The 27,739-nt window shown below is 44.7% G+C and overlaps 1 protein-coding gene across 1 annotated transcript; it reads right to left on the reverse strand.

Annotated features, from left to right (window-relative positions):
• Nucleotides 1-2,535: 2,535 nt before the first annotated feature.
• On the reverse strand, nt 2,536-27,457 carry shmt2 (serine hydroxymethyltransferase 2 (mitochondrial)). Its single transcript, XM_030374677.1, has 12 exons — nt 27,301-27,457; nt 17,630-17,821; nt 16,278-16,357; nt 14,822-15,022; nt 13,828-13,909; nt 10,782-10,904; nt 7,575-7,714; nt 6,953-7,115; nt 6,467-6,566; nt 5,892-6,047; nt 4,678-4,785; nt 2,536-4,299 (listed from the first exon to the last, which is right to left on the reverse strand). Exons 1-12 carry the CDS (start codon nt 27,331-27,333, stop codon nt 4,172-4,174), a joined length of 1,506 nt encoding a protein of 501 aa, XP_030230537.1. The 5' UTR covers nt 27,334-27,457; the 3' UTR covers nt 2,536-4,171.
• Nucleotides 27,458-27,739: the final 282 nt, after the last annotated feature.

A 27,739-nucleotide genomic window follows, 5' to 3' on the forward strand; every position in this document is an offset into this window, starting at 1 on the left:
ATCTAGCATTATTTTGCAGGGTCTGTATGTTGCAATGATTGTTATTCAGTAGAATAGCTTGGAAGGTAAAAGATAAATAAGGACGCGGGAAAACATTTGCGATGCTTTGGCATTCTTGTTGATCCATCTTGTTGCTTACTGGACGACGGAGAAGTACCCCATAGAAAGGTGTGAACCGAGGCGAGCCACTGCTTTGCTCAATGTGGCAAGATGCTCGGTTGACTAATGCACGTTTAACCCTGGCCAACTCTGATTAATGCAAACATATACAGGGAGACCCCTGCACAATCAATATGCAAGTGAGTACAAATGTTAAACCGCAAAAGTATCAACTGAATGCTAAAAGCACAGCAATGGATATTTTATAGAAAGAAAAATTCAGATACAAAGCACAGCACACACACATGCTTTCATTATGGATACATCAAAGCAAATTGATGTGCTTTGTTTATGTGAACAGGTCCTGGGATGTCATCGGCAGGCAGGCCCTTGCGCATGTGCAACCCCCCATAACACTCCATCATGTTCCGCCGTGTCTAATCGTGACAGTTATTTCAAGTGACAGAACTAACATGCGTGGATGAGCACACGCAGGCAGACACAGGCGAGAGAAACCTAAGTACATGATTCCAATTAATACTGACAATGTAATTTATCCCGCTCCTCATTAAGCACACTTGATTTATTGTCGGAACAGCAACCAAGGGAGCTGCAATTCGTTTATTTTGGAATTAAGAAAATACATGCCTTTTATTGCAGTAAAATACTGAAAGGGATGTTTGTTAAAAAGTTTTGATAGATGGACAATATTAGGAGGAGAGTGAACAGATGGCTGATAATGGCTAATTACTGCCATTACAATTATAAGGCATAGTTTTTCTTCTAATCATACTTTGCCCATTTATTAAGCCGCTCCATGTGCTACCAAAAGATACATCATGTTGTTGTTTGATTAAAGTTGCTGTAGGTAAGATTTAGGAGCTATTATTCGATTGTCACTGCTTAGAAATGGCCCTCCCATCTGTCTGCTATTAGTGAGTGATGTGGTCTGTGAGGATATCTGTTTAGAGTTGACTGCGCATGTTTCTGCTTGAGACCATTCGGACCATTCGGACCATTTCAGAACACTAATTTCTGACCAATAAGGTTATCTCTTTTCCTTATTGGTTTGGTGACTCCATCTTAATGGTTGATCCGAGTTGCGGAAATGCAACACTACTTAATGGCAGTGGAACGCAGGGATTGAGGGAGCTGTTATTTATTTGTTTCAAATCTTTCTATCTTCAGCTCCCTCTTTACAACAGTCGAATCTGACAAAAAAAGTCAATTTAAGAGAATAATGAATTTTCTGCTCATTTACTTCCCAATCCCATGGTTATTTTCCTAGCCTGGACATTTTCTTTGGTTTATGAACTGAAGCATTTCGGGGGTAACCTTTTCCCCAGTCATACAGTTGATCTCTCTTAATAACCAATTTTATACAAAGTGACACAATTTTGCTTCACATTGTTTCTAATTATAGGTTGAGGATTTAGCCGGTTTGTTAAGACCCCAGGTGATCATGTAAATCAGCCATGACCTTTGTTCAGCTCTCTCGACTAGATAGTGGCTGTCTGATAACTCTGAATTCAGAGCGCAGAGCAACATTTCATTTAAATATGCTTCTTGGATTGATCTGTGGATTTCCTTATTCTATTTCTTGTTCTTACATTCCAAAAACCGGTAGGCCTAACTGAGCACTTAATTTTGATTCAGAAGGGGCTGTGTTCTAATGAGTAAAAATAAAATCAGACATTCACTTAATGAAATGTTGCTCTGCACTCAAAATTCTGAATTTAAAAAAAGGAAGCGGCTTGTAAACGCATTATAGAATCTTGTGGATTTGTTCGTTTCGTTTCTAAGCACTGTTGGATAAATCTACCAAGCCAGGGCAGTTTGGATACGTCTACTTTGTTGGACAAATTCAATATAAAGCTTTGGGAGGAACTTAACACTCGTTTTGAATATAATTAAATTAATATTAACTGCTTCAGATCGCGGCAACACCAAGAGAGGGGCTGAGTTTGACAAATATAATTCCGATTTTTCATCTGTAGATGGACAATGTCAACAAGTAACGGGGGTCTTAACCGGACAAACACAATTAAAATACTTAATGGTCAGGCCAACTTGTTGCTACCATCTCTTCATGAAGTGTTTTTGAGGCACCACATTAAAGATGACTGACACTTCCCACACCGCGGCCTACACAACTCTTCAGCCTCCCTCTTCCACTCAGTCGACTTGTTACCCCCAGACTATCATGCCCTCTGTAGGCGCACACACGCATCTCGGGAAACCCACGCCGAGGGACTTGATGATCCACGCACACTCCATGTGGACACGGTCGCGTTCAGAACACGTCGTCAACATCGTCCTACAGTGATCACCGACCAACACTCAAAAGCTTCCGAGAAAAACGGCGCGACGAAAAGGTACATGGATGAATATTCATAAAGCAATGACAAGAAAAAACGGCAAAACAAAATGCACAGCTGCTTCTCACAAGGAGGATTCCTCTTTTATTTTATTCTAGAAAACATTCTGGAAAATAAAGTAATGGAAAGGGCGCATGTTAAAGCTAGATTTGATTTCAATGAGATGATGCACAATAAACAGAATGAAAAAGTGGTAGGTCGATTGTAGTTATGGCAAAATCCCCCTCTTGTAGCGGACAAGGCTGTACTCGTGGCATGGTAAAATAAAGAAGCTCCGCCCCCTCCTGACTCGTCTCTAGTGTGCTGTGCTGCAGGGTGACGTTCAGCTGGTTCATGGTATAGATCTTGCTCACTGATGCAGTGACAACACACAGACACACTCATGGCATCCGGTGATTGAACCAATCTAAAAAACATATATTCTTACATTTATACTATACTCATATTTTAATAGTTTACATAATCTGTCGGCTGTATATATATATACATATATATATATATTATTTTAGGTTGACCGTTTCACCTCTTTCAATTAAACAAATACTTGATCTAAAAAGATACCAAGATGTCCATGTACCAGGACAGAAGTTACATACATTTTAATAACAGTAGGTACAAAATAAAGTATGTACTCATTATTTGTGACACATAGGCAAATCACAGGACTGCTAATACATGCAGGGAGACTTTCCCACAGTTTTAAATTGTGTTATTTTTCTGTCAAAAAAAGAAACAAATAAATGGAGGACAATTATTATTACATCGTCTAACTAGCAGTTGCCAGAGGGATACAGAAGAGGTGGATCAAGGGGCGGGGAAAATACTCTTTTGGGGTTGTTACAATTATTTTCTCAAAACTCTACACTGGAACCATTTTAAATTAGGAGTGTTCCATAAAGCAACGTTTGAGGCTTGACGCTTTTAATCTCAATTTATAAGTGTGCCATCTTTATAGATTAAATACCCCCAAATAGTTGCAATATAAAGTGGTATAGCCGGCGAACAGGCTTGTTAAAATAATGGCTACAATAATGAAAAAAAGTTTCTCTTTGACCTGGAGCACCTCAGCAGAAGAAACAGCCATGTGTTTCCATTTATACATATGTGCTGTGGCGGCCCGCCCGCCCACACACAGACAGCAAACCTCAAGGTGCTGGGTAACCAAGTCTAGAAGTCCCCAAGCAAATAAAGAATGGCCACATTAGTGCAGATGTTAGCTGACAGCGGTGAGATTCGAACACAGCTCATCCGATGCTAAACTAGGCTTGAGCGTACTGCATCAGCGTGGCATCTGACAACACTGAGCTGCTGTTTGGTTCTCCTGTTCCCCCTCCTATGTAGCCACGCGACGAAGCTAACAGATGTTAACAAGGTAATTATGTTACGATGATGTCGCAGCCGTCGCGTTCCCTCCCTCAACCTCGACAGTAAAACACCTTGCCGATACATGGAAAGGATAAATGGCTGAAAATATAGAAAAAGTATTTTTTTTGTATTTTTCTTTTGCTGTTAAAAGTTGAAATGTTGAGTTGAATCCATGTCAATGTGGCTCCGGAATGATGCGTACCACCGCCCCAGAAACCCCCCCCCCCCCCCTCTCTCTGACTCCCTCCCTCTCTACCACTTTCCGTCCAGGACACGTGATCAGGCTGGTTGTGCGGATAGGAGGTGGAGGTGCTGGTTGGGTGGTGGGTCTAGTGGTCTTCGAAGCCCGGCATGGGGAAGGGCCTAGAGAAGGCCTCCACCCGCTGCCTGAGGGCTGCAATGCGAGCCACTGTCTCAGAGTCCTCCAGTAGGAAGCTCTTGAAGTCCTGCAGCTTTCCTGGAGAACACAGAGAGAGAGAGAGAGAAAGAGAAAAAGAGATGAATCACCGGTCATCTTGGGCAACAATGATCTAATATAATATCATTGGGGGAGTTGAGGTAAAGATGTGTAAGGATTTTGGTTCATTAAAGTAAAACATGTTAAACATTTTTATCCAAAGCGACGTGCAGTCAATTCAGACGTCATTGGGGTCAAGGCCTCTGACTCACATACAGGTAAGGCTGCTGGGGATCGAACCCGGTACTTTTCAGGTGGGAGTTGAAAGCAAAAAACCACGCTACTCTACCACCTGATATGAATAGACTTTGCTTCATTCATTTAACATCAACACTCAATCAAACGAGACCTCCAACCACGCCCAGACGATCAACTCACCAGTCTTCTTCTTGACATCCAGGGCGATCTTGAAGCCCTCGTCCATGAACTCAACCACCTGCACAAAGTCTGCCTCCTTCAGCTGCCGGGAGGTCAGGGCTGGGGCGCCTGGGACCAAGCAGAGAGAGCACAACACTCAGGGTACACGGCGGGACCAACACTCGGCCGGGCCTCCGCCTTCTGCTTCGGGCGCTTACGCCCTGAAGGGATGTGAGCGCTGCACAAAAGACTGGCAAACGGTCGAAAAGCGAAGTCTGACTGGTCGGTATGGCACCATGAATACCTTTTATATATCCTAGAATAGGAACTAATGATTAACTACTTTGAGTTCAAGTGGATTTGAGTCCCAGTGACGCGATGAATCACTCGGAATAGATTTGACTCTTTGTACTGGTCGTGAGATGGGGATCCCGGCGCGATACAGGACCCGACAGAATCCCCAGAAAATGTGTGAGCGTGTGCAGGGTGCCGGGTATGGTGGGTGTTGGTGGGGCCCCAAGGGGCAGCTGAGGAGCTTCCTGGAAGAGTGACTAAAATCAAACAGACTCCTGATTAATTTTAATACGCTCGGTGCTCATGGCTCGCCGGCTGTCGTGAGCGGACCCGCAGCTTATGAGTTTTAAAGTAAAACTGCTCGCTAAGTAAATATAGCAAACAGGTCATCTATGTATTTTTAATTGAACCCTGCAAAAAGAAAATCCCACTAATAGGGCCGGGTTTGCGGTGGATTTTTTTTGGCATCTTGTTGAAGAGAAATATCAAACTCTCATTGCATAAATGTTTCTAGAAAAGTGATGGGCATTGCACTTCTTGCAAGCCTGTGTATGTGTTTATCTGTGTGTGTGAGTGCGTGTGTGTTCTCTGCGTGTGTGATTATCTCGGCGTGTGTTTCTGTGTGTGTGTGTGTGTTCTGTGTGTGTGTGTGTTTATCTTGGTGTGTGTTTCTGTATGCGTGTGTGTTCTCTGCGTGTGTGTTTATCTTGGTGTGTGTTTCTGTATGCGTGTGTGTTCTCTGCGTGTGTGTTTATCTGTGTGTGTGTTCTCTGTGTGTGTGTTTACCTCTGTGTGTGTTTATCTGTGTGCGTGTTCTCTGTGTGTGTGTTCTCTGTGTGTGTTTACCTCTGTGCGTGTGTGTGTGTGCTCTCTGTGTGTGTGTGTGTTCTCTGTGTGTGTGTGTTTATCTGTATGTGTGTGTTCTGCGTGCGTGCGTGTACCTAGCCTGAGGCCTCCGGGGGTCAAGGCGCTCTTGTCCCCGGGGCAGGTGTTCTTGTTGGCGGTGATGTAGGCCAGCTCCAGCACCCTCTCGGCCCGGGCCCCGTCGATGCCCTTAGGCCGCAGGTCCACCAGCACCAGGTGGTTCTCTGTCCCCCCTGAGACATTCCACCAGGGACAGAACGCCTTAGAAGGATTGAGCAGGAGAACCGTGCTCCGACACACAGCCTTGACGAAATCGAGTGAAATCAGGACCCTAGAAGGTGCTCGGAGACATCGGGCCGCCGTGCACATGCTTCTGTCTGCCTACGGAAGTAGGGAGACAGAAGCATGTGCACGGAGGCCCGATGTCTCCGAGCACATGCTTCTAGAATGTGCACGGAGGCCTGATGTCTCCGAGCACATGCTTCTAGAATGTGCACGGAGGCCTGATGTCTCCGAGCACATGCTTCTAGAATGTGCACGGAGGCCTGATGTCTCCGTGCACATGCTTCTGTCTCCCTACTTCCGTAGGGAGACAGAAGCATGTGCACGGAGACAGAGCCGGCCCGAGATCCGCACGGAGGTGTGTCATTACCCGAGACCAGGGTGTAGCCCTTGCTGAGCAGAGCTGTGGCCATGGCCTTGGAGTTCCTCAGGACCTGGTCGATGTACTCCTTGAACATGGGAGACTGGGCCTGGACACACAAGAGCACAGGGTTCCGTTCTCTAAGCGCGTCAGTGGCCTTCGGAAAGGCCTACGTTTCAAAGCATAGTTGGACCCCATGAAGCAAACCGCCCCCTTTCAAGGTTTTGAAAATCTAGACGACACCTGGTTGTGACCGCTAAAGATACATTTGGGACCACGGTTAAAATTGCATTAAAAAGGAAATTATTTTGAAGTTTAAAAAAAATCATTCAAGGGCCATGTTGACAAGTCATGTCGGTCTCTAAAAACTCTGGCGGTGCAACCAAATAGGTGGCGGCCCAATTGTAATTCAACTCTCACTGCCCACTCTACACTAAGAGTCCTAGTTAAACATGAATCTTAGCTGGACGGATCCAGATCACAGACGCGACTGACCTGTTTGAGGGCCACGGCGACACCGGCGATGGCGTGGTTGTGTGGTCCGCCCTGCAGGGAGGGGAAGACGGCGAAGTTGATCTTGTCCTCCAGGTCATACATGATCTCCTTGCCCTTCTTGTCCACGGAGCGGACGCCCTTACGGTAGAAGATGAGGCCGGCCCTACGGGTAGGATTCAGATCCAAGTAGTACTTTAGTGACAAAAATAACTCTAACCCCAACTCTAGGGGAAGTTGAAATAGATCAAAATTAACTCCAAACCATAACCTAGGGAGACCCAACTGAAACAAAACTTATTTAAGAAGAAAATGGATGTAGTAGGCCTAATAATGGTGACATTATCACTAGTAAGTGCGGATTGATCCGTGTCCAAATCTTGACGAAGGCCCAATCCCATTTCTACCCCTTACGCCTTCCCCTTCCCCCTTCCCCTTACCCCTTCAAAACAAGGGGGAGGGGTAAGGGGAAGGGGTAAGGGGTAGAAATGGGATTGGGCCTTAAAATGCACAACAAAAACAATATAAAAGTGCAAGCGTTAATTGTTAGTCAGTTTCTTTTGTTTGGGGCTCAAAGGAGGGAGCTGGGTTTTCCTGGATGTAAGGGTGAGAGGGGCTCCCCTACCTGGCTCCGCGGAGGGACTTGTGTGTGGTGGTGGTCACCAGGTCCGAGTGGTCGAAGGGAGAGGGGATGCTCCCGGCCGCCACCAGGCCACTGATGTGGGCCATGTCAGACAGCAGGTACGCCTTCACCTCCGTGCACAGCTGGGAGACACACAACACCCAGTGTGAGGCGACTTACAGCTTGTCAAGCCGTCCGACAACATCACACATTCACGTCCAGACACCTCGGTTAGTAAGTGTTGAAAAAGTATTTATTTGCAAACACTTCTAGACAGCAAAGTGTTTGATTTAAGGGGGTATGATCATGGGATGAGAGACACACTGGAATCAGTAACAAAGCATCTCCAATGAGACAACATGATTCTTGTAAGTATTCTTTCACATTGTGGGCAGTAAAACCTCTCTTACGCACTTATTTTATGTTGTAAATCTTGGAACTTAATATACACTTATTGTAAGTTGTACGTCCTGGCACTGAATCTACACACTGAAGGTTGCTGATGTTGTACATCCTAGCATTGTGTAGCACCTTATCCTAGCTTTGTTGTATACAGGGAACTTTACTTTACTGTACCGACAGCTATATTTTGTTTCTTTCTTCTGACAAATATACTTATTGCAAGTCAATTGGATTAAAGCGTCGTCAAATGCCATAAATGCAAAGAATGTCAATGGAAACAACAAAGGAAGTGAAAGTGAGGGGAGTGACCATCGTGGATCCTTATGGGTTGGGCACGGCTGTAGTCAGCCACGGTGGTAGAGGCCAAGTTAATTTGCAAAGCTCTTTGAGGAAGTATAGATGTCTGCAAGGAATCGACACGATAAAGATGTCAGGAGAAAGGCTTGCACTCAGTACCAGACTAGGTGGCCAGAGCGGCAGGGCGAATGCTAACTAATTGAACACCTATCGACTGGAGAGAGGACCGCTATCTCTAGGTGCCTGGAGACTGTATACAAATGCCATTTGGATTAACCATTAACAATGTAAACAATAATTATATCATTAGTCTTCAATCGATGATATTATTAGGATTAGGATTCAGTTTGTGAATGCCTTGGAGTCGTGTTACATCTGATATGATGGGGTACCATTTAGGAGAGCTACGGAGACACTGAATTAATTAGCCAAAGGACCCATTCGGCGATCCACTTCGGTTTCAGATTATAATGCTCTTCGAGAGCACTAGCATTTATCTTACTTTTCTGGCTTCTTGATAGACAAGTGCAAGCTGTTTTAAGCATCACTTTGGGCTACGGTAACATGGGGTTTGGGCATTTGAAATGCGTTCCAACATTAAAAAGAATCAACAAAAGATATTGACAGTACCAAATAGTTGTTATTTGCAGCGATAAACGCAACACCTGCTCAAACAACAGCGCTTAGAGAAACAGCAACAAACAGCCAATGTTGGGGAGTACGATTGACTCAATGTATTCTGCCTAGTGGAACATCGTATCTCAGCAATTTAAAAGCACGAAAAAAATAAAAATGTCTCGGCAACAGTGCATTTATCAAAATCTTGCAGATTACTTATTCACTGTCAGTGTTGAAAGTGCTTGCTTTAAAAAACACACACACACACACACACACACACACACACACACACACACACACACACACACACACACACACACACACACACACACACACACACACACACACACACACACACACACACACACACACAAGACAACAGCAGCTCGTTCCAAAAACCAAGATGGGGAGTTGTAATTATGCTCTTCCGCACTCGTCGGCATCCCAGAACACGGGCACATAATTTAATTTAAGTCTTTGCCTTTTCTTGGCAGCATTGACAATAAATAGCTTGCTATCATGCAAATAAGTGTGCTGGCGAACGATCAGAGTGGTGGTAAATAATGTGGCGCTGTTTTTTTCCCGTTCTAATTAACATGCATTATCGGGACAATCTCCATAGCACTCGTATCTAAACTGGATCAGCACATGTTTATTAGATTAGGGAAGGCGAGGGAGTCGCAGGGGTTACTGGAGGGGGGGGAGCTGAGGACAGGCGAGCAGATGCCAGTTACTGGGTCGCAGAGATGGGGATGGGGGGGATGGGGGAACATCAGCAAGAGCGTGCCTTAATCTAGGTTAACCCTGCCCTGGATATAATAAAACCGAATACAACCCCGGCCCGCGTAGCTGCTGAAGAGTTAACTCCCTCCAGAGAAGAATGGGAGTAGCAAATAAATAAATGAAATAAAAGAGGACTGCACTTGAGGCTAGGGGGAGGCCAGTGGAGTTAGAAGTGCTTAATAAAACACAGTCCCACACGTGGCCCTCCAGTGGTGTGACACACTCCATCAGAGGGCCGCCGGGCTGGGGCGACAGCGGGGGCCGGTCAGAGAGGGGAGTCCGCGCCGGGGGAGCAGCGACACTAAACCAATGAAGGGAGCCTCTTGTGCATGCTTCTGGGAACAAGGCGAAAGGTGGCCTCTGTGCACCTATGTGTGAACTGGGTTGGGGTGTGTGAACTGGGTTTTGTGTGTGTGTGTACTGGGTTTTGTGTGTGTGTGTATACTGGGTTTTGTGTGTACTGGGGGGGTGTGTGTGTGTATGTACTGGGGGTGTGTGTATGTACTGGGGGTGTGTGTGTGTGTGTGTGTGTGTGTGTGTGTGTGTGTGTGTGTGTGTGTGTGTGTGTGTGTGTGTGTGTGTGTGTGTGTGTGTGTGTGTGTGTGTGTGTGTGTGTGTGTGTGTGTGTGTGTGTGGAGCGGTTCCGGTCACGCGCGTGGGCGGAGGGACAAAGTATGCAGCTCTCGGTGCGATGGGGACGTGCGCTTTCGCCATAACAACTAGAGCCGAGGTTTTGGCCTGTGTGAAAAACACAGGCGCCGCCGCTGAATGCAAATGACAGGCGGATAGAGATGGCGGAAGCTCCTCCAAAATAAGATATTTCAGAGAGGAGCCTTGGTTGGGGGCGCACGGGCAACCCAGGAGCAGGTGCATGTGTGACAGCCCCGACAGTAAAGGTTGGCTAGGTTTTATTAAATGGGGGGGAAAGGAGGGATTTCTGACCTTCCTTGACACCAGAAAAGGGAACAGAGAGGACAAGGCAGGAGGAACACGAGGGAGAGAGAGAGAGAGAGAGAGAGAGAGATGTGGGCAGTGTGTGAATGTCAAGGTTGGGTGGCTTTGGAATAAATATATATAGATAGAGGTAGAGAAAGAGAGAGATCTGTGTACCTTCCTGATGCGGGCATAGTCAATGAGGCGGGCGTAGGCACTGGTGCCAGCGATGATGATCTTGGGCCTGAACAGCCGGGCAGTCGCATCCAGCTGGTCGTAGTCTATGAGACCTGTCACAGGCTGGAGAGAGAATGAGGGAGAGAGAGGATTTTAGAAATAGAGCACTACCACAAGAATACGAGAGTCAATGGTCGCACAGGAGAAGCCTTGCAGGCATACAGATGGTAAGAAAATAAAAAGACGGTATGATGGCAATTCATCATTCATATAATCCAAATAAACCCTCTGCCAGTGAGGCTAGGAGGGGTATGGGGGTGTAGTTTAATACTAACAGGATCATGGTACATGCTGGGGATACCCCTGCATTTCCCAGGAGACCCGTTGCGACTTCTGTGAGTGTTGTTTTGGACAGATATGCATTCTCTAAAAAATGTAATAAAGAAAATTCAGCGAAAAGAAAAAGGGATGTGGCTTGGTAGCGCATGACTGAATGCAGCTAGTTACTCTGGCCTTTTCCTCATGTCTACACCACAAATTGCTCTGTCAGGTTTAGAGGAGGATCAAAGCCAGCGGTAAGTATTTGAAATGATTACATATAAAAACGCTGAAAATAATAAAATATTACCAATCTTATCCCTGGTGCAATTTTCATTACGTGGACTCATGACAATTAAATTGACAGAGGTAAATAAAATAGTAATAAACCCCTTGTATGGCTTTTAACAGAAATGAAAACCAAACCCATCCCGGTATCCAGAGAGGTCAGTGTGATGGCAATAACATCCCAGAGCAGATCCCAATTTAATCTACTCTGAAATAATCACATGCGGTTGCAGTCTATGGTCTGCTTGGACACAGTTCTCTTTAAAAATGTAAACATAGAAACAGGGGAAATCAATAATAATAGTTCTCCAAGCCACATGAACACCAAAGTCACGCTGTGCAAGTGACCACTGCCTTACGTCAAGGTGTAACCCCCGACCCCACTCACATACATGTCAAGGTTCAACGCAGACAAAAACTAAGAAAAGGGGAGTGAAGTGAAAGAGAGCAAAAAAAAAAAAGGAGGTGGAGAATCGGGACGGGGGCATGCCAAGTGAGGGGGGAAAAAAAAAAGAGAGAAAGATGGCGAGAGGAGAAAGAGGGGAGCAAGGCTAGAATGAGGGAAAGCTTTATTTAGACAAGCAGATAATCTCCCATCTCCAGAGTGCACCGGTGGACGGCCCGGCTCACTCCATCACGCCACTCGTTGTGGGGACGGAGGGGAGCCGGCGGAGCTGGCCAGCCTGTCGATTTCCCATTATCTCCCCAGCAGAGGGGTCCCGCCCGCCCATCCATCAGAGGGGGGTCCGGACGCTCGCACATCCATCAACCCCCCCCCCCCCCCCCCCCGCTACCAAGGCAACCAACCGACCACCGCCATCAGCACCACAACCACCGCCAACCGGTATCCAACAAGCACCGGCGATAACCACGGTAACACTGATCATATCTGCAAGTTTACTTGAGTAATGCGGGGGCTTGGGAAGGGGTCGGATTAAATAGATACATCAGCCCTGATTTACTGCACACGCTACATCGCCTCCATCTGATGACTTGATTGTCGGGCTTGGGTTGAGTCATTATCAAGCTTAAAAGGGTACTCTGATAAGCATAGGCTAGTGCTGTTATCCTCCGAGATTTGGGGCGCAGCCATCCTCTTGCCTCAGGGCCCAGAGCTGCAGGGAGGTGCAGAGGCATCTTGTTGGCAGGCGCTCAGGAGCGGGAGCGGTGGGGCTGGCAACCACAAGGTTGCTGGCTTGATCCCCAGCTCCTCCGAGCAAGGTGTCGAGGTATCCCTGAGCAAGACACCCTAACCCGACACAGCCGTCGGCGGATGAATGTACGCGTGATTGTGAATGTGAGGCAATAATTGCAAAGCACTTTGAGTGGCCACAGGTCTGAAAATTGCAACATAAATGCGGTCCACTTATGCACCGAATACCGACTCATTTCACATGGCCCGCTAACAACAGTTTTCATCTACAGTCAAATATGAATAGAACCGTCTGAAAAAATTTCCCCGGGTAAGAACAACACAGGATAACATGCACTCCAAATCACCGGCCCTGTAGCTGAACCCAAGGCTCTGGCCTTAACACGGGGCTGTAAAAAGAACCAAACAATGTGCTTCGTTTACAAATGCTTCTGGTTAGGTTTTGTCTGACGAAAAGGAAATGGTAGGTGTATGTCACAAGGGCACTTCATTCTGCAAGGCCAGGTCATGTTCTCAGAAAAGGAACGTCACGCAGCAGCTGAACATTGTTCAAGTAATCCGCTGTAGAATTATTGGCCTGTGAACAAAAGGTCGGCAAATCTGGAGAAGAAATGTGGGCTACCTTGAGAAAGCACTGATTCAATTTCAAAACTCTACTATCAACGAAGCAGGCGGTCAGACATGGTGTGTTTAAAATGACAATAAGCGGGCCAATAAGAGACGCCCAAAAAGATGATTGATTGGGCATGAAAATAAATGATGAACCGATTAACTCTCCAACCACGGCAGATACATAAATGTCCGAAAGCCGCCGAAGCCTTCAACAACATTCAGAGAAAATGCAGATGGACAATTTAATTGCAATTTAAAACCAATACTGTGTTCCGTTACAAACACTATCTTATCATTACGCGTGCATCTCCAATTTACTGGAGCCCACTCCAGTAAATAAATAAATAAATAAATAATCCTTAATAAACACTTTTCCAGGTAAGTGGAACGCTTTCAGCCACTGTTCAAAGTATTGACCCGTTGAAATGTTCTCTTATAAAAGCTCCAGAGCTCCACTCACTGCCAGGCCGACGTCCTGGTCCACATGGTAGTCCTCAAGCCACAAAGCCACAAACATGATCGTGGTGGGCGACTTTGGTTTCACAAATTCGACCCCACCACGAAGCTTTTGAACGGTCCCCGGCTTTCAAGTCATATTTTGTGTTTGGGGGGAGAAGCACTGAATTTACATAGTGAAGCTGTGGCCAAGCGGTCCAGCATGGACTCCCTACTTACGTTGAGCTTGTAGGGCATGGACTCAAAGTAGATGGAGGTGGCAGAGATCCTCTTCACGTCAGACATGTAGCCGTGGGTCAGACTGGAGAGGGGGGCGGGGAACAAGACGGAAACATTTCAATTGATGTGGAAATACCGTGACATGGAAACACATACAACTTCATCTACATTTGTCATCAATACATGTTTGACACATTATACCTATTTCCCTCACAGGAAAATGGAAAATAATCTGCAGATACAAAAAGTATAAAAGTATCATTGACCCACAAGCGCCATTATTCCTTTGTGAAGTGTGGGTGAAGGTTAACATGAGATGTAAAAAAAACAAATCATTTCAATATACGGTATATATTTTTTATTCCACAAATAAGTGTGGGATGGACAAGCTCAATGCCATTTGCCTCTCTCCGTACAGAGCTGTGCGCATCCTCTAATCACAAAATGTACAAAACACTGCTGTTCTCCAACATGTCCGTGCATGTAGCAGGACGAAGGTGAGCACCGCAGTCTGTCGACATTGGCGTCACGTACTTGCTGTGATTACAAAAAAAAGAAAATATCCTGAAAGATTTTGTCTCCTCACAAATAAAGGACTTAGAACTCCATATAAAATATGACAAAACCCAATATGATAAAAGACAGGTTCAACTCAGCCCTCCCCAAACCCACTGATCTACTGTCATGCAAATAGACGCGTGATATTTGAATAGGGGTGGGAATACGCAGTGAACTGGTGTGAGGGGGAGTGCATAAATGCACACAGTGTACAAAGAGCATTCCCGTTTACCACTTACCATTCAGCATTATTCCAGAGTGATTCAAAGGGAATTCTGACGTCCCATGTCTCAAATTAGGGGGGGTAGGGGGGTTCTGCGGGGATGGGGGCGTAATCAAAACCCACATCTTTCAGGCGCTCAATAGCACGGTGCATCCTAGCAACGCCCCGCGCCTCCCGGTGGAGGGGAGCCGGAGAGCGTGGTGAGCTACTCACTGGCCTCCGTCGGGCAGGTCCAGGCCCATGATGCGGTCGTGGGGGTTGAGGACGGCCGTGTAGGCGGCAAAGTTGGCGGGCGAGCCGGAGTAGGGCTGGACGTTCACCCCCCACAGGGCCGGGTCCAGGCGGAAGGCCTCCAGGGCTCTCTTCTGGCACAGCAGTTCAATCTTGTCCACCACCTCCGCTCCTCCGTAGTACCTGGACACCGAAGGGCGGGGGGGGGGGGGAGCTTGTGTTTTAATACAAGAGCAGAAGAGGCCTAGCTCACTCCCGGACCCGTCCGGACTCTATAAATAAATAGATCCCTTTAAATGATTGGAGGTACAAAGCATCCCAATGACTGATGAGTGCATGGCAGAGACGTGGTGGAAGGTCTGTGGAGAAGTGATGTTTTGGAACAAGCTCACATCAATATTTAGAGCCGTCAACTAAATAGGGATTAGAAAATTAGCACAATAACTTATTATATTAACATTATTTACAGATTGAATTTTGGGGGGGGGAATGTTGTCTGCATATGGTATTTTTTCTGTGTTTAAATAAATCGTTATTATGAATTATTTGTTTCTCAGCCAGTGTCTATTGATTATAAATGGTGATTTTTCTCTTATCTCCTGATGGTTCTGGTAACGTTAAGCATAGAGCAGAAGCATCAAACACAGACTTAAGAGGTTTCTAAACCCTTCAATTCCTAATTTAAAATGACTCAATTTAGAGGTTGTCTCAACAAAAACCTAAACTTTCAGAGCGCATGCAAGACAGGAAACCAGACAACGTGATTTTAGTTTCCTAACTAAATAATCTAATGAGTGAACATATTTAGGATGCAGGACGCAAACGAAAGAAACGCAAGCTCGAGCAAAAGTTTAATGTAGTAACATAATTAACGTGGTCTGCTTGTCACATGCGTCTATAACAAATCAATTCAATTTTTACAACTATTCCATCACAACATCCACCGTAGGGCAATGCATGCGTTTGAAACATTTTGTTGTGACAAGTCCCAGGGAGTCAGCCAAGTGTCTGGCTAGAACGAGGGAAAGAACAGCAGCTGGCAATAGTGCTCTCACTTCCATCTGATCGTTTTTCCCACGTTTTTTGTTTTAACATAATGCAAATGAAAGATTGAAACTAAACGAGCATAATATGAACCAACTGACCCGACACGGACGAGCACTAGGATCTAGTGCTTGTTCATGGTGGGTCAGTTCAGGTGGAAGGATCTAGTGACTGGATCCTTCCACGTAAGCCTACCTCACGTGCCCTTCTACCACGCGGCGATACTCTCGTCGGTGTGTTATATTATGTGACAGAAGGTGTAGATCAATAGCGTGGGTTGGTTTGCGTGTGCGTAGATGCGTGGCTAGTGTGGATTTCGAAAACCACCATCTTAAAAGCAGACTATTTCAACAGTATTAATAAACTCGGGGTGGCCTTGGGTGGACACACTCACCTTTTCCCTGGGTAGCCCTCTGAGTATTTGTTGTTAAGACAGGAGCCCAGGGCTTCCAGAGCGGCCCGACTGCAGAAGTTCTAACACACACACACACACACACACACACACACACACACAGATCAATGGCTGCAGCGGACATAAGGGACAAGGATGGCAAATTAAAGTGTGTTAAGTGATAGTGAGAAATCCCCGCCTGGCTTAAGGCAATCATTAGAGTATTGAACCCCTGGACTTCCATGCACTAACACTCTGCACTCCACAATGTATATTACCGCCTGCCGCTGGAGGACACAGCACGCACCCCCGCGGTGGACATTACCGCCAAACGTGTGCGATGGCCCCGCTTTGTTATAACCGAGCGAGATAAGAAAGGACAGATAAGCCCAGAGTAAACAAGTTGAAAACTTTTAGATTTCTCTTTATTTTTCCTCCAATGCCTTCAAAATGTGTTACAATTACCCCCTCTCCCGAAACCAATCATTTTTCCACTCGCACAATTTTCCAATCCGAGTTTAGACAAAATGTTTCATGGACATGGCTTGAAGTCTAACTCAATAGCAATGTACTTTCTTTCTGCCGGGGCGGTGGTGTCTAAAGCCGGGTGGCGCTCTGTACCAGCCGGGCCCTCCCGTGCATTGACTGAGCGCCTGACACTGAAGGAAACACCTTCACTCACACACACCCCTAACCACCAGTCAGCCGTGGATCCTAATGCCAACACTTCATCTGAGAGCCCAAAGAAGACTCTGGTTACAGCCTTCTGGAACTGTCTGTCACGTTGAGCACCGTGCAGGAATTATATTTATAACTGTTTAAAGATAAAGATAAAGATAAACTTTATTGTCATTGTACAGTCACCTATGCAACGAAATTGGGAACATAAGTACATGTGTCTAAACATATGGGGTCCCCATCATGGTCTGCCTACTGCGTCTGGGCGTGTGTATTTGGCGGCGTGTGTGTGGTAAAGTGGCAGTATGAAGATATCAGACTTTATCTCACAGTAGAGCAGTCAGGCTTTGTGTGGGGGGAGAGAGAGAGAGAGAGAGCGAGAGAGAGAGAGAGCAAGCGAGCGAGAGCGAGAGAGAGAGGATTTACTCCACTGAGCACCTACGGCGCCCCAGAGGACAACCGCTTTATTGATTAGAGTGATCAGAATAAACATACATTTTCACATACAGTTGACCTAGTACACAAATTTGCCTGGTTAGCTAATCAATGCTTAAAACATTGGTAAAAAAAGGGCCATGTCTTTCTTTATAGTTTTTCCAAACTCAGACCGTTTAATTGAAACCAGCGCTCAGAAACACCTCCGGCGACCCTTAACACATCCAGAAGAGTGCGCCTACCTCCGAGGCGATGAGCTCCAGCCCGCGACACTGCCGGTCCTTCTCGCTCCTGAGCAGCGCCCACATCTCGGGGTCGTCCTCGGCCAGGCTCTCCTGCCCCGTCCACGTCCGCTCCTCCTCCACGGGCCGGGACGCGGCGTGGGACTGCTGCCCGCGCACACACAGAGCCAGCGGGGTGCGCTGGCGCAGCGGCTGGGAGGGGACAGAGACACACACACACGAGATGGCTTCTATGGGTCCATGTGGATGATTATAAAAGACACATTCGAATACGATACACTTGTGATTTGAGCCAAAAGAGGCCCAAAACTGACACATCAATGGCGTAGACTTTATGATAAATACATGACATACTCGTTATGTTTTGATAACTTGACTCATGAAAAGCTAACTTTTAAAATTGCATTGATATAGACGTTTTTTTAATTTCTGCTTAAAAAATATTGCTAGTGTGTACATTAGCGATCCTTCTTTTTTTCGCGAAATGAGCTCAAATGCGTGTCTAGGTGCTTTGGGCTTTGCAGCTTTATTGCATTGTCTTCAAATAATTGCATAGTCAACATTGCACTGCCCGAGTGCAAGTAGTACTGTAGGTTCAGAGAGGGTTCAGGCGAGGACCTCCTGAATCCCTGGCTACTGACTGAGTCGTAGAAAGGTCATCCAAAATAAGGTTCAACTCAGGACAAGCCCTGAAGAACCAGGCAAAAAAACGTGTGTGAAACTATTCCATCGATGCTTTTAAATGTTGAGGCCTGCAGGGGGACAGCTGCAGCAGGACCATGAAGTGGGCTTGTTGGACATTTCGGAAGAAATTAAAGCAATCAAGTCTCCTCGTCTTACGCGAGGGACCGAAACCACGCGGAGAGGGCCATCGTCAACGGAACGTGACTCCTCCGCCTGACGGATGATTTGCCACATCTGAGCAGACACTCGTAACTCCGACTGCCAGCATGTTCTGCATAAGTAAGTTGGCTCTCCTCCTCCTTCCATGCACCCTCAGAAGAAAGAAAAAAAACGTAGCCTGATGTAATTAGAAGCTGGCATTGGAGAGTGATATCAATAATCAGCGTGGTTCTTCAATTATGTCTTTATCAGCAGTTACGCAGCGCGAGAGACAGCGGATTTTCTGTTTCCGCGGCCTCTGTGAAGCGAAGGAAGCCGCGGAGGGAAACACATTCAGCACTTCCTTCTTTATCTAATCTGCTCGGCGGCTGGAGAGGGCTCTAGAGCTGCCGGATCGCAACGACAACGCTCCATCCTGTTACTGCGAGTGGCCACGGGTTTCTGCTGGCGCCGAACATTCGTTAATGTAGTGCTCAGCGGCCAAGAATGGGTGTGTTGATGCCATGGCATTGGTTTGCATTTGTGGGGTATGAGTTACAAGGCAACAACAGTTAAGACGGAATGCAACCGATCAGTTCACTGTTGGTGGTTGGGTGTTGGTTGAGGGCTTTAGAATGGGTTTAGATTATATTGACATGAAATTAAAATCAATGTAATGTAGAGATAAACCATTAGAGGTCCCAAGTGCCTTAAATGAATAAAATAAAATAAAAAATGTATTATGTCGAAATTATGTAAATAGTACTTAAACCAGTGTCTGTTGAGATATGCTAAATCAATGGTCCTATACGCGTCATAGCCTTGGCAGACTAAATTCAGCCTTCATATGGAGGAACTGTAAATCTTGATTTTGGTGCATGGTTTACATTACCAAAACTTTTATGTTTTCAAGGTGTTCTCAATTCCTCCAATGACATCCACCGGCTCTTTAAATCTAAGCACTCTATGCTCCCCGTTATATTATACAATAGCAACAATTTACATGTTCTATATTATTACTGGCGACTGGTTTGCCGGTGGACCTACACCACCTTCCTTCCCTACCTACCTAAATGTACAAAAAATCTGCTATGTTGCCATTGCTGTATTCAGAGTTTAAACGAATAAACTAAAACATTAAATATATATATATATATATATATATATATATATACACACACACATCTAATATGCATAAAAGACACAAAAAAACACTGAATTGTTGATTGAGTGTTGGAATGATCACATGTGTAAATGCTTCCAGGAAAGCAGGCCGAGACAAAAACATGTTCACACTACTCTGACAATGTGGTCCTATGAATGCATTATCACCTCTCAGAATGGGACTTTTTATGACAGGATCTTAATGGGTCTCACGAGTGTAAACACCTTAAGTGTAAACACCACACTGAATGCTCTGTGACAGACTTTAATCACTCATCCTCAATTACTTGCCATTTCTTTTTTTAAATGATGTGCATTTAATCCCGAGCACCCTTGTTAAGTCTGTAATAACCTTTTCGATCAGGCTGTTAAAAAGACAGGTCCTTCTCCTCTTCATTGAATCAACAGCATTATGCTGGTGTCCCAAAGCCAGGATCTCACTAATCTACCATGGAAAACAGCCATCATCTGTAAAGGTGTGCAAAGCTACCTCCTTTAATAGCGCCATTAAAAAGCAATTAACACACATGATTGGTTGAGCACATTTAGATGAGATAATGTAATAACGCTCAACCTCAATTGAGCCCATCTTTTCTAAAATATTTCAATGTTGCATTGCACTGCCGGTGTAAGGAGCTGGCCATTTGGCGGAAGAAAACTTATGATAAGTTCATAGAATATAAAGTTGCGGTATAGGCTCCAGCGAATGCTCTTTTGACTGTATTCTCAACAACTGGACTTCCACTGTTACGACTGCTAAGAATACATTAGGAGACTACTACAGAAGTAGTCTGTGGCTGGTTAAAAACATGCTACAGAGGACGCTAATGGTCTACAGTGTGGTGGAGCCAGACATAAGGGGATATATTTGGGCTGCGTATTGGCTGAGCAGTTTTCATTGAGATGAACGGGTGGCCACATTGTCATAGGGTATCCATTCCTCCCCGCTACGTTGACTGCAAGGGCTGGGTATGATATACCCGGGGAGAAAGGTTGGCACATTACTGGCTGATTTTGAGAAGCTTATTCTGGACTCCTTTGACAGTGAAGGCTTGGGGACGAGGAAGAAAAAGAGAGCGAGAAGCAGATCTCCACAGGGCCCGGGGATAGTCGAGGGCCTGGGGAGACAGCCCGGCCTGTCTATAAGGACACAGGGAAGCTCTCGAGAAATCACACGGGTCATTACTCCCTGACGGGAACCGTCCTTCGCTGTCTGCGTTTCCTGCAGGAGCCCAGCGAGTGGCGCGTGACCGTGCCAGGGAAGCAACATGCGAGCCAAGGCAGCAATGGAGACACTGGCCACTGTGGAGCAGACACGGATGGGCCCCACCTTGCTACCTCGGCATCACACACGCACACACGCGTCCCCCTCCCTTCCACCCTGCTTTCTCCTTGTGATCCCCTCATGTAAACCCTAAGATGATAAGCAGAGCCAGACAAGCGCTTGATATTTTTTTTCTCCCTTTATCAGGTCCCTCTGCACATTACGATCTGCTCCACGACAGCAAGGAGGCGCAGAGCGTTTTAATTCAGCCAACAGTAGACCCAGTCCCAGTGATGTTGTCTCTGTGCCCCCCCCCCCCCCCCGCTGGTGCACCTCCCTTCGCACGATCCTTGTGGGAGATTAATTAAAATAAACACATGATTAATTGATCCACAGGAAAAGTGAGCGCCAAGACACACGCGCCAGAACTGTCACCGTGGGACTATTTTTAGGGGGGGGGGGGGGGCGACAGATTAGGGCGTCTTTTGAAGGTGAACCAGATGAAGCCTCCGCTGGGTGATGGAAGACAGCGTTAACCTGGGAGCCACGCCGACCCTCACAGCCCTGCAACGCTTTGTTTGCGTTGATGGCGGCGCAGATTGTGGTTTGTCATTTATGTCAAACATCTGTGACCGCGGAGCAATCAAAAGAGACACGCGCGGTGCGAAAAAAAGAGAGAAGAGGATAAAGAAACGGAAATCATTTCATTTAGCGTAGCGCGGTATTATTTCTGGTCATTTCCTGCGAGCCGACTGCTGAGGGGAGTCAATTTTACAGATGACTGCTGTCCATCAGCATCCTTTTCAGCCACAATCAACGTCGGAACGGGGAAGGGAAAAAAAACACGATCCAGCAGTGGAGACGCACGGGAAAATAAGAGCATGAAGGGGAGTTTGTTGGGGAAGCAGACGGGTGTCAACAGGCCAACAGCGTTTGGCAGTTTGACACGCCACGGCGCCCTCTCACTCTGTCACTAACTAATAGGAGTTCTGCCCGTTACAAATTGCTCCTGTGATTTCAGCCGGGGATGAAACCTCGCTGAAGAAAACGCCGGCTCTGGGAGGCGGAGTGGTTGGCAGCGGCGTTTCGGACTCCACTCCATTCAGGTCAAGAGGGTTGTCAGAGGGACAATCAGGTAGAAGAAAAAGAAGAAGCACTGTCGGGTACAAAGCCTGTCCCTAAGGAGGGGTTGAGGACTGGGGTTGACTCAAACAGTGATCTTAAAGTGCCATTGAACCCCGTTATTATTATTTCTTTACACATATTAGTAATTCTTCTGTGATCTTAAAAGGTACAGCATGTGTAGGATTAAGTGACAGCTAGCGGTAAGGCTGCAAACAGCAACCAACTGACAACACCCCCTGCCCCCTCTTCTCCCTTCCCAATGACATGAGAGAGGCTACCGGGGCCATTACTGGCCTCTAAGTTGGAAGTAGGTACTTCTTACTTCCTTACTTGCCACTTACTTTCTAACTGTCAAGTGAGCTCCTTGAAAGATTTGTACATTTTATTAAGGTTTTGTCTGGAAGCTATGGGACATAACTTATAATATAGCAATTATGATTACAAATAAATAAAGCGTTTTCTCAAGAGTTGTTTGTCCATTGTGGGCTACTGTAGAAACTGGGTGAAGTGTCATGGCGGGCTCGTAAAATGACCTATAGTGCTCCCTGTATAAATTAAAAAGGCTTATTCATGAACAAAAAAAAGTTGGGAACATCCAACTCTGCTCCAAATTCGGGTCCTATTCCTTCTGTCAAAACTCTTTGACGTCACGAAGAAGTGACAGCAACAACGAGAGGGTAAGCTAATGCCACGGTGTGTGGACGTGTGGGGAGCAGGTCAATGACCTATGGCTGCCTCGGAGAGTATCAAGCTTCTCTGACACTCCTAGCATAACCGCACAGTGTGTGAGTCAATTCATATAAAACGTCACTCATACCTCAATGGCATACAAAAAAATTCTAACTAACTATACATTTTTTTTATAGTATCACAAAATTGTAGGGGTGTGACGAGATTAAACTCGACGGTATTACCCGTTAAAAATCTGTCTCGCGAGATTTGTGAGCTATCCAAACTTATATTTGTCGCCTGTGGGGGCAGTAATGCGCCTTTGCTACATCTAGCCTGCCAGAACCTAAAGAAGGAGAAGGAAAAGAAGAGGAGGAGAAGGAGGGGAAGTAGGGGAAGCATCGAAAGCAACCATAAGCTGTGTTCGAAATCGTTCCCTATCACGGATATAGTGTACTATATAGGGTGCTCGCCATTTTGTAGAGGTGTTCGAATTCTCAGTGGTTAATTTCATGCACTATTATTATTACTACTACAGTGCACTTAAAATACCCAAAATTTGAGTGTACACACGATGTACCCTACATGTTACTCCCGTATACCACAATGCAATGCGGTCGTGTTTTTCCGGGGGAGAAGAAGAAGCTGAATAACCGCGAAAACGAATACATTTAATGATGGAGTCTCCGGCTTGTGTTTAGAAATGTCAACAATTTATTTGCGATTTAACATAGAATATTTAACATTCAAAATTAATTTAAAAAAACTTGAACAAGGAAATGTAACATTCAACATCGATACAACCTCCAGCCCGGTTTGTTTAGATGATGTGGGCGCATCACGTCACACAAATACCCGGCGCATTTACTGACGCAAATGACGTTTAGAAATGTTCAGCTTAGTGTCCGAATTCTCGTTTGTTCGTTCCCTATATAGTGCACTATATCATGAACACTATATAGGGAATAATGAGTGAGTGTATAGGGAACGATTTCGAACACAGCTAAAGACAGCCAGAATGACGTCGGAAAATACCCGTATTACCGTCGAAGATGCCCCCGCCACTTTTAAATCATTTGTTTGGCAGCATTTTGGGTACTTTGATTTGGTTTTGCACATAATATTGTTTCAAAAAAAGAGAATTATTTAATTTAATTTATTTTACTTTAACTTTTATAAATTTTAGTTTCAATATCATGCATGTAAAGAGACAAGAGTTATAATAAAACATTTCAAAATGCATGTGCAACTTGGTTAAATAAAAGTCTGATGGTCCAGTCAGATATTTTGTCATTGTAGTTTTCTTAAAATCTCGTCTCGTGAACCCAATATCGTGTCTCGTCTCGTCTCGTGAGCTGAGTGTATCGTCACACCCCTACAAAATTGACATGAGTTGTAGGTAACCATTGGGTAACATATTAACGAGAACGAGAAAATATGAGTTGATCTGTAACAGGGGATTTACCTAGGCTCATAGAAAACCAGGTTTAACCAATTGCAGCCTTCTGCCACTTTTGCCCTGCTATTGGGGAAATTATTAAACAAGTCATTCATGTATTGTATGAAATCAAATCAAAAAAATTACTTGTTCAAGAAATCTCACCAGCACCTCTATGTATGCAAGGAGTGTACGGACACACACGCGCGCGCGCGCACACACACACACGACTCACAGACTTAACCACAGACTCATCAATATGGCAGAGAGAACCAGAAAATCCTTAGTGTGATTGATAAAGACTATACCACATGCAAGTACCACAACAGTGTAGCTATCACAGTAGACAGAAACACAAGGATACAATCAAGCACAGAAGCTGTTTAAACGACAGTGGGCTGGACCTTCATCCTATGCCTGCGTCACTGACAGCACATCTTATTGCCGATGACTGGGAGAGCAAGCAGGACAGTGGGCGTATGCTTCTTTCTAGTGCGCGGATCACAAAAAAAAAAAATCAATAACTGACTGAAAAAACTTTGAGGAAGTACACAACTTCTTCCTCAAAAGTGAATATACGATAAGGCTGAAATGTTCTTCCTTGGCAATCAATGGAGTGACAATGAAATCAATGTGTTCTGCTAGTGAACCTATTCAAGTTGTGATTCACTTCGGTTTACATCCTAAGAGCCATTCAAATGTATGTATGGATTTGAATGCTTTTGAATTAAAAAATACATGGTTCATTCATTTCTAATAACGAATATTCTACTTTATTGCATGTACCCTGAAAAAGTTGCCCATGCCCATCAATGAGAACTAGGGCTATCAAGTTCTGTCCGGTAGGTGGATACGGTCTTCTTTGAACGAATTCATATTGGTAGGACATTCCCAGGTGTTCATTTCAAGGAAAAAAAAAAAAAACACTTTTAAAGTAAGTTAAAGTTAGGCATGTCATCTAAAATCGCAATGCATTATCTGTCAACTTTCGTGTTTACCACTCAATAGGCTTTAAGTGGGAACAACAATTACTACCTTAGCAAGACTCGCAGTGCAATCCATTGATAAAATCTATATATTCAACACAAGACAAAACTGCTTTATATTGAAGCTCCGCCGTAACAGTCGGACTTGGACCAACAGTGGATCTAAAACACACCGACCTAACAGATGGAATGGAGAGTAAAGTAGAATGAAAGGTTGGTTCATTGGTTGTAGAGTTGGCTGATTTCAGTCGACCAAGAATTAATTTGGTTAACTACAGCCCTAATTAGAACCAACATACTTATTTCACATGGCTCAGTCAACTAGTATTTATTAACGCGAGTCTATCTATAATAAATCTGATTACAGAATTACCGAATCACCTGGTTATCCGTTTTATAGCAGATCACATCACATGGAAACAATTTGGAGGCAATTATAATTTATAATAACTTTCGTTTCCACCAGAATGTCATGCGCCGTCTCTATGGTTTCAATTTAAGTTTTAACAGTGACAATGTATTAATATATTGTTGTTAAATTACCACTATAAGGCTTGCATATGTGGATACTAGGAACGGCCAAAACTAGGCCCATGGAATAAAATGAAAGAAAATAAACTTTTCTTTTTGTAGGGATTATATTTACTTTCAGAAACAGCAAACTCTGAAAGTAGAATTACAATTAGAATACAATTGGAATTTTAGGACCATATTATCAGCAAACACAACCTCAGTTCAGAGTCTCCAGACTAAATTCTGGTTTTCAACACTCTCTAAAAAGGGCCGCGTGTTCTCATTACATACTGTCGTCATTGGCTGAATGTGTGGCGGACTGAGGCTGCTATGAAAGACACATGTTTTAACTTCAAGATTGAGCAATCAGTGCCAGCAGTCACAGGAGACTGGTAATGGATCAGCTGACCCTGAGTGAACTCTTCCCCAACATAAATCTCCACAAAAGGCCACAGGCTTGAGTCAAAACAGTCGGGCCCACAGAATTAGCCTTTAGTTCCCATACCTGTTGCAACTGGACCATTTTTGTAAACAAAATGCAGCTAGAATTTATATTGGCAGAATTTTACCTTATAATCATTCCAATCATAGACCTACCAATATGGCACGGCGAACAAGGATAGGATTTGTGGTATAACTTGTTTTTCCTTCAGTTTAGCAACAATTGGGAGTCTGCCCTAAAGACCAGTAAACTGGTTAAATCTGGCGAACCACATTTGCATCAGCTATGAAATTGGTTAAGACTCGAGTAGCCTACTCCCACAGTTTGGTATGAGAGACACGAGACCACCTTAATCGGGAATCTATTGCGATAGAATCATGTGATCAGGCTAATGCAGAGCTTGCAATATACTAATTCAATAATAGAAAAGGAAAATTTTAAAAGTTTTGAATTTACTTTCACTCACTTAAACATTAGATATCAATTATATATATTTGAAAACTAGCTAAGATTGTAAGTGGCCAAACAAGTACAAATAGGGACACTATTAATGCCTTAAGTAAAACTCAAATGGCTTACTTATAGTAAGATATGCATAATGAACCTTTTTTACAAGTAAAATGTATATTTTCTTTTCAGCTTCAGTAGAGTTTATCAGGGAAATTACATCTATACATGTTATAAATCTTAATCTAATACATCTCATACATTTCCATTAAACTTAAAAGGGACTGGACTGACACCAACTCCAATTCATGTATGGAACCAATAATAGGCAATAACGTTATGTTTTTTTAGTTATTTGAATGAAATTGATAATTGTCGTTGACTGGTTCTTTTTTTGGTAGTTTAACTTTGATAAGATGAGATAAGCCAAAGTGACTTTTTAGTATTTTCTTGTAAGCTGCTCTCATGATGAAACAGATAGTGGGCTGTTGCATCATTGCCTGCCTGCAGTGCACACACACACAAGTTGGCAACATGTAACAGTAGCTAGCATGCTAGCTCATAAGCTAATCGATCTCTGGATGAAACGTGCCAAAGCAGTACAAAGAATGAAAATACCTTATCATGACACATTCATGTTGTAACAATAATCGTCCGTTCGTGAGCAATTAAAAATGTTTCCATTGACAAATTGGTGGAACTGACCTGCTCCCCTTGTTTACTGCCGGCTAACAACATTTTCATCGATTCTGATATTCAACAGCGGGAGGACCATAGGATAAAACATGCTATAATACATACCCGGGATAGTTGTCTCAATGTAGTCAACATCATATTTGCAGATATCACAACAGGACTAGTTGGCGTGCACGGGTTTTGCAACACACCGCTGGTGTGTGGAGGGGTAATGCCACGAAAGGCTGTTCAGGAGTTTACGGAATCAGATGGTGCGTTTGCACCTTCGAAAGGGTTTCTGGGATATGTAGGCGGAAGCCATGCATCACCAGCTTGGTTAAACCGCATACATATTAGGCCAACATTTGTGGTATATCTGTTTACATTTTGTCTTCACAGAATATATTCTATAAAGGCCAATCACCGTTTATATGACACATTTTTTATTTTAAGACTTGGATCAATGAAGCCTAATCATTGAGGTAGGCCTAGCTTTCTGGTGTGTTATATTGCTGAATTATAAGTAGCCGTATAATTTGTTTATTGACTGCCTGTATAATGCATG

The sequence above is a fragment of the Gadus morhua genome, chromosome 13, assembly GCF_902167405.1.
Source record: "Gadus morhua chromosome 13, gadMor3.0, whole genome shotgun sequence".
Lineage (NCBI taxonomy): Eukaryota > Metazoa > Chordata > Actinopteri > Gadiformes > Gadidae > Gadus > Gadus morhua.